The sequence below is a fragment of the Pyrus communis genome, chromosome 17, assembly GCF_041283825.1.
Source record: "Pyrus communis isolate YQ-2024b chromosome 17, ASM4128382v1, whole genome shotgun sequence".
Taxonomy (NCBI): domain Eukaryota; kingdom Viridiplantae; phylum Streptophyta; class Magnoliopsida; order Rosales; family Rosaceae; genus Pyrus; species Pyrus communis.
In genome coordinates, this window is record NC_142581.1 from 8,173,615 (window position 1) to 8,187,199 (window position 13,585).

At 41.6% G+C, this 13,585-nt stretch overlaps 1 protein-coding gene and 1 non-coding gene across 2 annotated transcripts; both read left to right on the forward strand.

Moving 5' to 3' along the window:
* The first annotated feature begins 10,559 nt into the window (after positions 1-10,559).
* On the forward strand, positions 10,560-13,550 carry LOC137707444 (uncharacterized). The gene is made up of 8 exons (XM_068446312.2): positions 10,560-11,205; positions 11,293-11,394; positions 11,497-11,578; positions 11,707-11,726; positions 11,855-11,915; positions 12,682-12,740; positions 13,056-13,163; positions 13,293-13,550. Exons 1-8 carry the CDS (start codon positions 10,750-10,752, stop codon positions 13,350-13,352), a joined length of 948 nt encoding a protein of 315 aa, XP_068302413.2. The 5' UTR covers positions 10,560-10,749; the 3' UTR covers positions 13,353-13,550.
* LOC137709621 (small nucleolar RNA U19) lies at positions 12,162-12,272 on the forward strand. The gene has a single exon (XR_011064908.2). It is a non-coding gene; the product is annotated as a small nucleolar RNA U19 (small nucleolar RNA).
* Positions 13,551-13,585: the final 35 nt, after the last annotated feature.

Sequence of the window (13,585 nt, forward strand, 5' to 3'; positions counted from 1 at the left end):
TCCCGGGAGGGAAAGAGAGTGTGTGAGTGTATGTGGTCCTACAACACCACACAACACAAAACTACACGTAAAGTAACGAACTAGAGGGTAAAATCGTAAATTCACACGTACGTTTCGTTAGTTTCGGGACGGGATGTTACAACCTACCCACCTTAATAGAATTTCGTCCCGAAATTCAAAATAACTAAATACACCCCTAATGGTCAAAGAACAATCTAGGATACAAATCCCTCATCCTATTTTCTGTTTCCCATGTCGTTTCCTCGACTGAATGATTCCTCCACAGAACTTTCACTAAATTCACCATCTTGTTCCTCAGAACCTTCTCTTTCCAATCTAAGATCGTTAACGGTTCCTCGTCATACGTCAAATCTGGATTAATCTCCAATGGTTGAGGAGGTATCACATGCGACGAATCAGCAACATAATGTCGGAGCATAGACACGTGAAAAACGTTATGCACTTTAGCCAACTCCGGAGGCAACTCCAATCTGTAAGCTACCTCACCAACTCTTTCTGTGACCATGTATGGTCCAATGTACCTGGGACTCAACTTCCCCTTCTTTCCAAACCGCACAACACCTCTCCACGGTGAAAGCTTTAGAAATACCCAATCTCCGACCTCATACACTCTGTCCGTAGCATGCCGATCTGCTAAACTTTTCTGCCTGTCCTGAGCTGCTTTCAGGTTAGACCTAATTACCTGAACATTTTGAGTAGTCTCCTCGACAATCTCCGGACCTACTAAGACTCTTTCGCCAACCTCTGACCAACATAACGGAGTGCGACAAGATCTACCATACAAGGCTTCAAATGGCGCCATGCCAATGCTCGAATGGAAACTGTTGTTGTAAGCAAATTCCATCAAATCTAACCGCTGGTGCCAAACATCACTGAACTGTAACACCGAAGCTCGCAGCATATCTTCCAAGGTCTGAATAGTTCTCTCGGACTGTCCGTCCGTCTGTGGATGATATGCCGTACTGTAAAGTAGTCTCGTACCCAAAGCTTCCTGAAAAGCTACCCAAAACTTCGATGTAAATCGCGGGTCACGATCTGAGACAATACTCACAGGGACACCATGGTACTTCACAACCTTTGAGATAAACAACTCTGCTAACCGGCTCAAAGAGTAATTCTCTCTCACTGGAATAAAATGTGCCGACTTAGTGAGCCGATCAACGATCACCCAAATGCCATCAAGCCATTATGTGTACGCGGCAACTTGTACACAAAATCCATAGTGATATTTTCCCATTTCCACTCTGGAACGGGAAGCGGCTGCAACAATCCAAACGGCTTCTTTCTTTCTGCTTTAACCTGCTGACAAACAGTACAATTGCTCACATACTCGGCTATCTCCCTTTTTATACCCGGCCAATAATAAAATGGTCGAATGGTATGATACATTTTGGTTGCCCCTGGGTGTATGGCATAAGCCGAGATATGTGCTTCATCTAGAATTTCCTTCTTCAAATCCGCATTACTAGGCACGAACATTCTACCCTCTAACATCAACATGCCATCAGAATCACGAACTTTGAGATCTCGCCTCCTTCCTTGATCTCGAGCTCGAATTAGTTCTTGAGTCTGCTCATCAGCTACTTGAGCTTCAAGCACCCGATCAACCAAGATTGGCCTAACTTGAAAATTAGCAAGTAACGCCACTTCTTGATCTTCTGCTTCTAACCTTACTCCCGTAGCACGCAAGTCCACCAAAAGAGGAATACGACTAGCGTACAACGCATTGATACGGCCCTGTGACTTCCTGCTAAGTGCATCGGCCACTACGTTCGCACGACCAGGGTGATAATCAATCGTGCAATCGTAATCGCTGAGCAACTCCAACCACCTCCGTTGACGAAGATTAAGTTCCTTCTGGGTAAAGAGATACTGAAGACTCTTGTGATCTGTAAAGATCCTACACTTCTCTCCGTACAGATAATGTCTCCACAACTTTAACGCAAAGATGATAGCAGCCAACTCCAAATCATGTGTAGGGTAATTCATCTCATGGGGTTTCAACTGCCGTGAAGCATAAGCAATCACCCTACCATGCTGCATCAATACACATCCCAGACCATTCAAGGAAGCATCGCTATAAACCTCGAAATCACCACTATCGTCCGGGAGTGTCAAAACAAGTGCATTAGTAAGACAATGCTTCAACTGCTGGAAACTCTGCTCACACTTATCACTCCACTCAAACTTAACGTCTTTCCTTGTTAACCTCGTCAGTGGCAAGGCAATTACCGAAAAATCCTTAACGAATCTCCGATAATATCCCACCAAACCAATGAAACTTCTCACCTCAGTGACGGTTCGTGGTTGCTCCCAACTCTCCACAGCTGCAACCTTCTGAGGGTCTACCAAAATACCTTGAGCAGAAATGATGTGCCCCAAAACGCGACTTGATCTAACCAGAACTGGCACTTGTTAAACTTAGCATACAATTGGTGTTCCCTCAACCTCTTCAATACCAAAGTAAGATGTCGAACATGCTCCGCTTTGGACTTAGAATACACCAGAATATCGTCAATGAAGACAATAACAAATCTATCCAAGTAAGGCTGGAATACCTGGTTCATTAAATCCATAAAAGCTGCTGGTGCATTCGTCAACCCAAACGGCATAACCAGAAACTCGTAATGACCGTAACGAGTCCTGAACGCCGTCTTAGGAACATCATCCCTACTAATCTTCAGCTGGTAGTACCCAGACCTCAAGTCTATCTTAGAAATTACACAAGCACCTCTCAGTTGATCAAACAAATTGTCGATACGAGGCAATGGATAACGGTTTTTAATCGTCACCCGATTCAATTGTCTGTAGTCGATACATAGCCTCAAAGTCCCATCTTTCTTTTTCACAAACAACACTGGAGCGCCCCAAGGCGAAGTACTAGGCTGAATAAATCCCTTATCCACTAATTCCTGTAACTGCACTTTCAATTCCCTTAACTCAGCGGGAGCCATACGATAAGGAGTTAATGAAATAGGATTAGTACCTGGAAGTAACTCAATAGTGAACTCCACATCTCGATCTGGGGGTAAACTAGGTAAATCCTCAGGAAAAACATCAGGGAAGTGTCTAACCACTCTCATATCCTCAATTCTGCTAGGAACAGTCTCCTCTAGCACCACATGAGCTAGATACCCCTGACAACCTTTAGACAACAACTTCTTCGCTCGCAAAGCCGAAATAATGCCGTGTCTTACCCCACTCTGCTCACCCACAAAAGTAACCTCAAGTAATCCAGGACGGTGAAATGTAACTACTTTCCCGTAACAATCAATGTTGGCACGATAGAAGTGCAACCAATCTGTGTCCAAAATCACATCAAAATCGACAATATCTAACGGGATAAGATCAGCGGGCATAACAACACCCTCTACTATCACTGGACATCCTGGGTACATACAATCTACAACACATCTCTCTCCTCTAGGCATAGCGAACTCTAAATTGTACCCTAGAGGTGTGGGGCGAGGTTGCGTTACTTGAGCAAATGTATGAGAAATAACGGAATGTGTAGCTCCACAATCAATTAAGACTCTAGCAAAATAACCAAGAATGTTTAACGTACCCATAATCAAGTCCGGGTTGTTCTGAGCATCCTGCAGGGAAATATTGTGAATACGCCCCTGGCCCTGCTGTCGTCCGCCGCGACCTCTGCTCGCTTGAACACCGCGGCCTTGAGCTCCACGCCCCTGGCTGGACTGACCCATCTGTCTCGAAGACCCTGCACTACTAGTGGCAATCTCACCCTGCTGATACTGTCCTCCTTGGTACCACTGAGAACCACCCGTTGGAGCTGGAGGATACGGCATGTAACTGCCAGGATACGAGGGATAACCACCATGTGAATACGGGTCCTGGGGGTACTGATATTGTCCCGGCGCATAGGGAACAGCATCACCCTGATAGTGGTAGGCACCACCTCTACCTGCTTGACCATAATTACTCGGACCCTGAATTTGCAGAATCGGTGCAGGTGGCGGCATAAAGGTCTGCTGCGGCTTCTGCTGCTGACCCTGGGGACAATTCACCGCTCTATGTCCCACCTGTCCACACGTGAAACAACCATCGCTGCCATGCCTGCACTCGCCGAAATGTCGGTTATTACATCTACGGCAAAATGGAACTCGGTTTCGACCACCATCACCTTGTCTCTGGCCTCGAGCGCCTCCATAAAACCTACCTCCTCGTCCCTGTCCAGAGGTACTGAAACCACCACTAGACGAACTTGAACTAATACCACCCCTCTTGAAGTTCTGAGTCTGGCGAGGCCCAAGCGACATTTGACCTTTCCCTTTGTCATCTTTCTTTTCATCACTGTCACTCGACATATTCTCAGAGTCCTCTATCCTCAACAATATTTCATAGAAATCTTGGTAGGACTCACAGTGAGTAGTAGTCGTCATAGAACGCCATCTCTTCCTAGTGCCTAAGCGAAAACGACGAAGCATCTCCGCCGGATTACCAGCAACGTCAGGATAGTAACGAGACAGATCAGTGAACTTACGATAATACTCGTTAGCCGTCATCTTTCGCTGTTTCAACTTGGTGAATTCCTGTTTCTTACGATCAATATACTCAGGGGTTACAAACCTCCTCTGAAACACATCCTTGAAAACATTCCAATCAGTCCTCTGAGCTGGAGTCAACCTACGAAGCTCCTGTTCCCACCAGGCCGCAGACTCCATCTCCAGAAACCATGAGGTTGTCTCGACCCACCTCTCCATAGGAAGGTTCCCCTGGTTATGCAACACACGGAAAATCTTCTCTATGTGTTCCAACCAACGCTCTGCGCCTTCGTGACCCTCACTACCTTTAAACTTATCCAACTTCAGATTATACATAGTCTCCAGAGGAGTCCTCTGGGGAGGGCGCATCACTGACTGAATGGCTGTAGCAATAACTTCCCCCAACTGAGCAACATCGGGGAAACTAGACTCAGAAGAACGACGTGGTTCCCGACGAGGCGGTTAGATTCTGACAGAAGACACCAACTATTAGAATACTCACAAAGACACAGGACTGCCAAACCTAGGCTCTGATACCAAACTGACACACCCAGACCGAGATCAAGGCGTGCTGGCCGTCACACGAAGGTAACGTAGCCATGTGCGCGTGCGGAAGCTATGAAGATAGTAATATAAAAGTACGAATAATTAAAAACTAGCATACAAAGCACTAAAACAAGTGCTAGCGTATGTGAGACACAATTTCAGAGCAAGTCTACAGCAGTCAAAAAGGAAAGATGCGACATAATTACACCCGAAGGTGACCCTACAATGGTGAGTATCTGTCAGAAATGCCGGGACGCCCTCTGGGAAAAACCACCGAACCTGCTAGACCACTAGAACCTGGAAGGGCGCAAAAACAAAAGCGTGAGTGGGCAAAAACAAAGCTCTTTGAAAACTCTTTAGCAAAATACATTCTAACCCCTCGCCGTAAAACCTGTATACTTCCCAGAAAATGAACATATATACGTATGTATAGATATGCCAATCATGCTCCAAAATATGCCATTCATGCTCGAGAATATGCCACAACGGAATCTCATAATCAAATGTAAATGCTCAAGCGTAATTCACATCAATAACATATAATCTGGCAGCCGGGAGTCACCTAACGTGACTTGTACGGCTGCATATAGAGCTCCAATCTCAACTCAATAACTGAATCTGCACATGAGTCGGAACCACCTAACGTGGTCTGTACGACAAGACTGGGTGTATCATATATACGCTCTAGTGCTACGATCACGTGAAGACTGTGCGAATAATCGCGGGTCACCTACGAGTCGGAACCACCTAATGTGGTCTGTACGACAAGACTATGCACCTAACTTGGATCCAAGCTGAGCGTGTGGTGCGGGTGAACATCACGTGAAGGACTGTACCCTGGCCACGGGCGGGAGCACTAACACCGGGGGTGCAGATTATGAGCTCTCTAAGCATTTCAAACTACTACTGCATAACAACATGAATACCACTTATCTGGCACTTACCTGTGCGTCCACAGCACCAAATACACATATATAAATGTATGCCGCTACTAATGCGTGTGATGATACATAAACGATAATAATAAAGTGCATGGCATAAACCAATTAACCCTTTTTAATCTATTTCTGGGAATATAAATGTATATAGGTATATACAGAAAACAAAAGCCCACTCACTGATAAGTGGAAGGGTCGTAGCCCCCTGCCTCGAGTGTGTACGCTCGTCCTCGGAATACGAATCACCTATACGCGAAAAAGCTACGAAAACGTTAATTTAAAAGCACATAACCAACTTCTCGTAATAACTTCTTATACATTGCTCAAAATGGACAATTAAATATACCAACGTGCTCTATACAACCTCATGATCACCACCATATTTTTAAAATAATTTTTGGACCCCGCACGCGCCTGAATAGGCACGGACCTACGCGCCCCCCACGCGCGGCCACGTGCCATGCACACTGACGGCGTCAGGAATATTCCGTTAAACTGACGGAATATTCCGTTAAACTTAACTGACGCCGTCACTGCCGTTAGAAATATTCCGTTAAAACTTAACGGAATATTCTCCTTTCTTCTCCGATCTACCCTCGCCGGACTCCGGTCACCGAAAAACCGAGGAAACTTCAAACTCACTATTCTCCTTCGTTTTTCAACCATTTTTCACGATCTTTATACCAAAATGAAGCTTAGGACTAGTAGAATCACGTTAGACTACTTTTAAGGCCTAAAAATTAAGGAATTATACCTGCAACAACGATCCAAGTTCGGCCAACCTCGCACCAAGCTTTCCCGACGTCCAAATCCACCCAACGAGCTACTCCCAAGCTCCTGGGAACCTCACAAACACAACTATAAACTTAAAAAGTCCAAAAACCTGCTAGATTAGGTTTGCATGAATAGTGCTCAAATCGGCCATGGCGATATCGACGTGAAAACGTCAAAGTTCTTACCTGAAAATGGCACCACTGGACTCCTCTCAGCCCCATGAGCACGAGGGTGGTCTTGGTTTCTTGATTTGTGAAGGTTTGAGTATGTTTGTGTGTGTGTCCGTATGTAGAAGAAAGAAGAAGAAGAACTCGGGGAGGGAGAGAGAGAGACATAGAAGAGACAGGAAATGAGGGAATCCCAGGAGGGAAAGAGAGTGTGTGAGTGTATGTGGTCCTACAACACCACACAACACAAAACTACACGTAAAGTAACGAACTAGGGGGTAAAATCGTAAATTCACACGTACGTTTCGTTAGTTTCGGGACGGGATGTTACAACAAAGATAACAATTACAGTCCATCGAAAATTAAAAAGCCACTGTTGTTAAAACTTTTTGCAACCACGACCTTTCTTGTGGACTATTCTAAAAATCTCTGCCTAGGCGCTAGGTGGCTAGTCAACGCCCTGATTAATGCCTAGGCGTTTAGAAATTAAGAAAGAGCACCTAGACCTACTGAGTTGCCCGCCTAGACCGCTTAGGCACCTGCCTAGCCCGCCAAGACCCACCTAGGCACTCGCATATGTTGCGACTCACTTACACAGAAAATAGATAACTTACATTTTGCATTTTATTTTTTTCAATAAAATTGTAAGAAACTTATTGAATACTTAAATGAAGACACATTATATGCTCGTTTCCCATGTATTCATTATATTACAATAACTCATAATATATATATATATATATATATGTCATTCTGTTTTGTAGTTTATGATGAAATTATATATATTTTAAGTATAAATAGATACTTATTTACACGAAATATAATAGATTTAATTAAATCTGCCTAGTCCGCCTAGACGCCTGCCTAGACCCCGCCTAAGCCTTAGTCCACCGTCCGACCAGCGGCCTAGTGTATTTTAGAACTTTGATATTTAGCTAAATTACAACGGGCTTTAAACGTGCGTTGTTATTTTAACCATTTCAACCATGGTTTTGTTTATGCCAGTTGTTATAATAATTATTTACCACGAACTTCGAATGTCCGTGGTTAAATTTGACTTTTTTATAACGAACTTTATACGTCTGTGGTCAATTAGCCATGATAGATGTAGTGTTGTGGCTTACTGTTACCTTTGGATGGAAAAATTAAATAGTAGTGTTTTCATTATATGAAAATCACTTAGTGCTTGCAATCGCCTTCATATAATGTACTTCTGCAACTCTTAACATGCTTTGATTGCATGTTAAGGGTGAGCTCACTTATTTCAAGAACCGTCTGAAGATTTTTATTTAAAGGATTTGGGTAAATTCACCTATTTCCTTGGGGTGCAGATCACATACAAGACAAATGATGACATTCTTGGGAATCAATCCTAGTATATATTAAGGATTTAGTTCACATGGCAGGTATGGGTTCATGTAAACCTACCTCTACTCCTTGCAAACCTCATGATCAATTACTGAGATCCAACTTTGTCCAAAATCATAGTTTGTTCATTGCAATACATGACCTTCACTAGAGGCTAATCTTTGATTTAACAAGAAAACTAAATTCATTTAGCGCGCACATTGCACTAGTCAATTGTAGTATGCTAATTAAGATCCCATTAACCTTCTTATTTGGATAATTTACGTACTGTCATGCATAATATATATCAAAATTTTACAAAAAGAAATACATCACAATATCAAGATATGCATCAGCAAATTATCAGCCTACCAAAAGATATATGAATCACCAACAGCATGATATTATAGTTTTGAATGTCAACAAAAGCACTAATTTCAAATCACTTTTCCAGTTTGGCCTTTAAGTTTATTCATGTATTAACAAAAGCACGTCTATGGGGTAAAGTAAGCGCATGCACCGCTTCAAACATGCTTTCAGTAACAAGAACACAACAACACATAACAGCAGCAATCGCAAAAGATACAAGTCCTTTTGCATTAGACAGGACAGTTTGCTGTTGTAAGGCAGTTGCCACTTTTAAGTCACAGGTCCTAACAACCTCATGCCATATAAGTAATCCATACCGTTCCAATATCTATCACTGCAATTTCCTCATTAGTATAAAATTAAACATTTTCAAAGAAAAGAAGACTGCGCACGACATATATACAATAAGAAGCAACATGAAATGGAACGATGATATCCAATCCACTTTATGTCTTAAGTAAACATATACCAAGTGATCTACATAATTCAAGCATATGCGTATTTGTAATTCTCATAACTAAACCAATCAAACATTTAGAATTTCGTTTATAAAATTTTGTACCAGTTATGTATAAGCCTTGAAATTGTCTTGCATAAATTTGAAATCATATTACTTTGCCCCTCTTGCATTGCCTCCACCAAATCGTTGTCTCCATTGTTGCCTCCACCAATTCAATGCATCCACAGAATATATGATATATTATCGAACCAAGCAATCTTCCCTCAGAGTCCATAACCAAAGGCTAGAAATAGAGTCTGAAAACTGTTGGGGAAAATTTTGTAAACATGTGAGTTATGGTTATGAACTTATGATGAAGGATAAAAGATTGCAGTAAGGCACGTATTTATGCTATCTTCTGGACTCTATTCGCCCCATATCCAATGTGTAAAGAGAATATACGAATAAGCCTTGTGGATACAATGAAACCTGGCCTTCCGTTCATTGTTTGTCAAAATTTTGCACTCTTAAGACAAATCCCAAACACTCAAAGAGATAAGAACGCTCAAGATTAAACTAGAAACTAATTTGCAGATATTAGTTACTAGAGCTTTTGTATAAGAAAATAATATAACAATGGAGGAGGTTTTGAATTATACACGGAATAAAGAGAGAATTGGTGGTCTTCAATATGCCCGTATGCACCCAGGTCCACATGTCTCTTCAAGGAGGTATTACACCACTTTAATTACTTATTTCTCTTAATTTTGGTCACAACTCTTCATCATGAGTTGCAATGTTAACAGCCATTAGATTGATAGAATTTTCAATGGGAAGAGCATTTTCAATGGGAATTCTTACTTCGGGACTCCCACCACTTTTTTGAAGATTTATTTAGAAATCTAAAAGAAATCTGTGTCTATGAAAGAATATTGCGTCTAATGGAAGAGTTTTTACAGTATAAACCTTAAATTTGAGGTTTAGGTGCCACTTAGTTTTACGTACGGTCTAGTGGTATTCCTCTTCATTGGTAAGTTAGCGGTCTAAACTTCGATTCTAGCCAATGACGAATTTGAACGACATTACTGCTAGCCCATTATGAGAGGAGTTGAGCGCATTAGGTCGCGTACGGCTTAATGGCAGGACATATGAGCCTGAATCACCATTGGTATATTGGCAGCTACCCTATCAAAAGTGCATGGATAGAAAACTAACACTTTATTTATTAGGATATTAGGCCACATGTAAAGACAAACTATCTTCTTATAAAAAATTAAAAAAAGAAAAAAGAAATCCTTTAATAAATGGTAGTGCTACCACATATTCATTTTTACTTCTCACATATTATTTTAATTTTCGGCCATCAAATCAAATACAAAGAATATCAATAATCAAAAATTAGAAAAGATGTATAGAGATAAAAATGAATATGTAAATATCATTATTTCTTAATAAAACGCCATCGTCTAGCAAATTATAGAAACAAAAATAGGGCAAACTATCTTCTTTTGTGCCGCCGGTTTATAGTTTCTTCTCTGCTGGTAATTTTTCTTTTTCACAAATAGCCCAGCCAGTTATCGGCGGAAGCAGCAGCAGCAGCAGGCAAAGATTCAACCTTGATTTGATTTGGAGCATAGGACGCCATGGCCGAAGAAACCCATCTGCCAGAAGCAGCAACAGAGCCAAGGAAGCGGAAAATAGGGAAGAAGAAAGGCTCCAAGGCAAAGAAGAAGGCGAAGATGTTACATTCGTCAGAGGAAATCAGAGCCATGAAGCCGAAGAAGTTTAACAATAAAATGAAGAAACTGTTTCTGAAACGAGCTAAGGACTACAATTCGGAGTCGGAGGAGGAGTCCAAACAGGAAGATGTGAAACCGAAACCGTTGGGAAACAATGAGGAGGAGCCGAGTGGCGGTGCCGCGTCGTCTTCAGGAGAAGAGTCGGAGGAAGGTGGTGGTCGCAATAGGGGTGATGGAGTTTCAGATGACGAGGAGCACGGCGAGATTCTGCCCGGAATCATGAAGTTTTCGGAGGGTTGCAATGCGTTTAGGTTGGCATTCAAGAGTATAATCAAGAAGTCAGTTTCTCTGAATGCAGTGGTGAGTTATATAGAGTTGAGCTGCTATGTCTAATTGTTTAGTTTTTGTGTCTTGACTCTTCAATAACAAAATTTGATTGCTTTACAGGGACCGGTGATGTCGGCGCACAAGAAGCTTGTTGCAGAAAAGCTTGCCGAGGAGCAGACGGAGCGCAAGGCCAAGGGTGAGGCTAAGAAGGAAAAGCATACGGTAGTTCATATCTTCGATTTGTTTTCAATTGTAATGTGTATGTATCAACATTATGCTTGAGAGGTTTAATGCTTATTTGTTTAGATCGTTTTGATTTGATAGGTGATAGAAAAGGGGCATGTGATGCCGGCCAATTATTTGGACACGCATGAAAAGTTTCTAATCGGTGTTGCTACTAAAGGGGGTACCGGAATTTTTTTCCCTTTGGTTAAGATATATTTGATCAAGTGTTATTTGTCTTATGGGAGTTATCAAATTTCTTTCTCATACTGACTTAGCTCACATTTACCATGTGCAATGCTGGATGTTCAGTGGTGAAGTTGTTCAATGCTGTAAGTTGCTTTATGTGAATCTAATTGTTTGCTTGTTTTCGAATTGGGAGTTTAAAAGTTTTAAGTTTTGTAAGATTGTTTCTGTTGCGCCGCATTGAGTCATGAGCTTGTGTTCGTGTCTAATGCAGGTCAACAAGGCACAAAATGCTCAGAAAGGACTGAATCCATCCAAGTTTAAAGATGCCAAAGGTGTGTTCTGACTTCTTAGTACTGCAGCTACAATTTGAGACCTTCAGTTTTGCTGAGGCCCTCTGTTTTGCCAATTTATTTTGTTGAGTTTCAGGTATCAACTATGTGGTTGAGTTAGTTTTGAATTTTAAACTGATAGGGAAAGCAATACGTTTTCATCATATCACAGATAGTGTTGAACTGTTTTGTGATTCTATGTTTATTCCTGCCTCTCTGAGTAGCCGTATGGATTGATTTGGATTTCATACATGGCTTAGTTAGGAGGCAGATATTAATTCAGTGTTTTGTGGCGAGGCCTTTTGAGGGGACTCTTTGTCTCTTACCCATCAATTGTCCTCCAAGCAGCCTCGCACATTCTCTAATGAACCGAAAAAAGGAATGCTGTCATCTTATGATTTATATTTTTCTCATAGACCGTGTATCGTGCCAGTTTTTTAACGTTTTCTTGAGGTATCCTATTTTTCACATATTTTGATTGCCTTTTAAAACCTTGGTTTGAATCATGAATGCCTTTTGAACACAAATTCACCATTAGCATTCAAACCCTGTAAACAAAGTGTATTCTGGCAAGTTATTTATGCTTATTGAAATTCAGTTTACACAAATCTAACTAATCATTTTGGTCTATTAATTACTCCTATATTTGTCGGTGAGACACATGGAACACATATTTCTCTGCTGGCAGTTGCAAATTTTGAGTTTAAATGTGTAAATCTCTGTTCTGATTGTGTTTAACCTCCCTCTATCATTGTCCAAATGTTTCCAGTGATAAAAAAGCGGAGGAAAGAAGCATTCTTTTCAGAGTTGGGCAAAACGTCTTCGAAGGTCAGCTACGTTTTTTTTTTTTTTTTTTTAAGTTCCTTGCATTCTCCCACATCATTTTTACCATCTTGATCTTCCTTACTGGGGAAGGTATGGTTGTAGACATTCTTGTTTCTTATTTTCAACGATTTGAACAATCAAATAGACCATTGCTCCAATTCTGTTTGGAGGATCTGATGTTGAAGGTCCTTTTCTGAAATATATTTATCTTCCAACCACCTGGTTCCATTAAATTGTTTGGTAGTGCCAAATTGCTAAAGTATATGTTCTTAATTATTCTTTTGTGGGCTTTATATGTGAGAATGATTTAACATGCAGGCTCATGCGTCTAAAGGCGCAGTGGATGGTGAAGGGCCAGCCTGGGCTCCCTTAAGAGATAATTACATGCTCACAAATCCCAAATTGAAAGACTGGGATAAGATGCCGGTAAGGATCTTTAATCACATCTTGTTAAAGACACTCGCGTGCTCTCACTTAAACACGTGCGCGCATACGCAGTGCACTTCTAGTCGCTATTATGTATTCTGGTGACATATTGCTGTAATTTGCGTACAGGACACCGTTGTGGAAGATGACATTGGAAGGGTCGCTGGAGATAGTTCCGATGACGATTGATGCTGTGGAACTGCACGAACGGCTGGAGATAGTTCCGATGATGATTGATGCTGTGAAACTGCACAAACGGCTATGTGCTGACTGTGTCCTAGGCATACTTTTTTGTAATCACTACCGTGGTATCCTTGTTGCTACTGCACAGGAGGAATTTTGTTTTCGATTTCTATTAATGTTATAAACGAGTGCTTTCTGATACAATTAGCGAAAATATCCTGTTTTTCTCGCTCATTTTG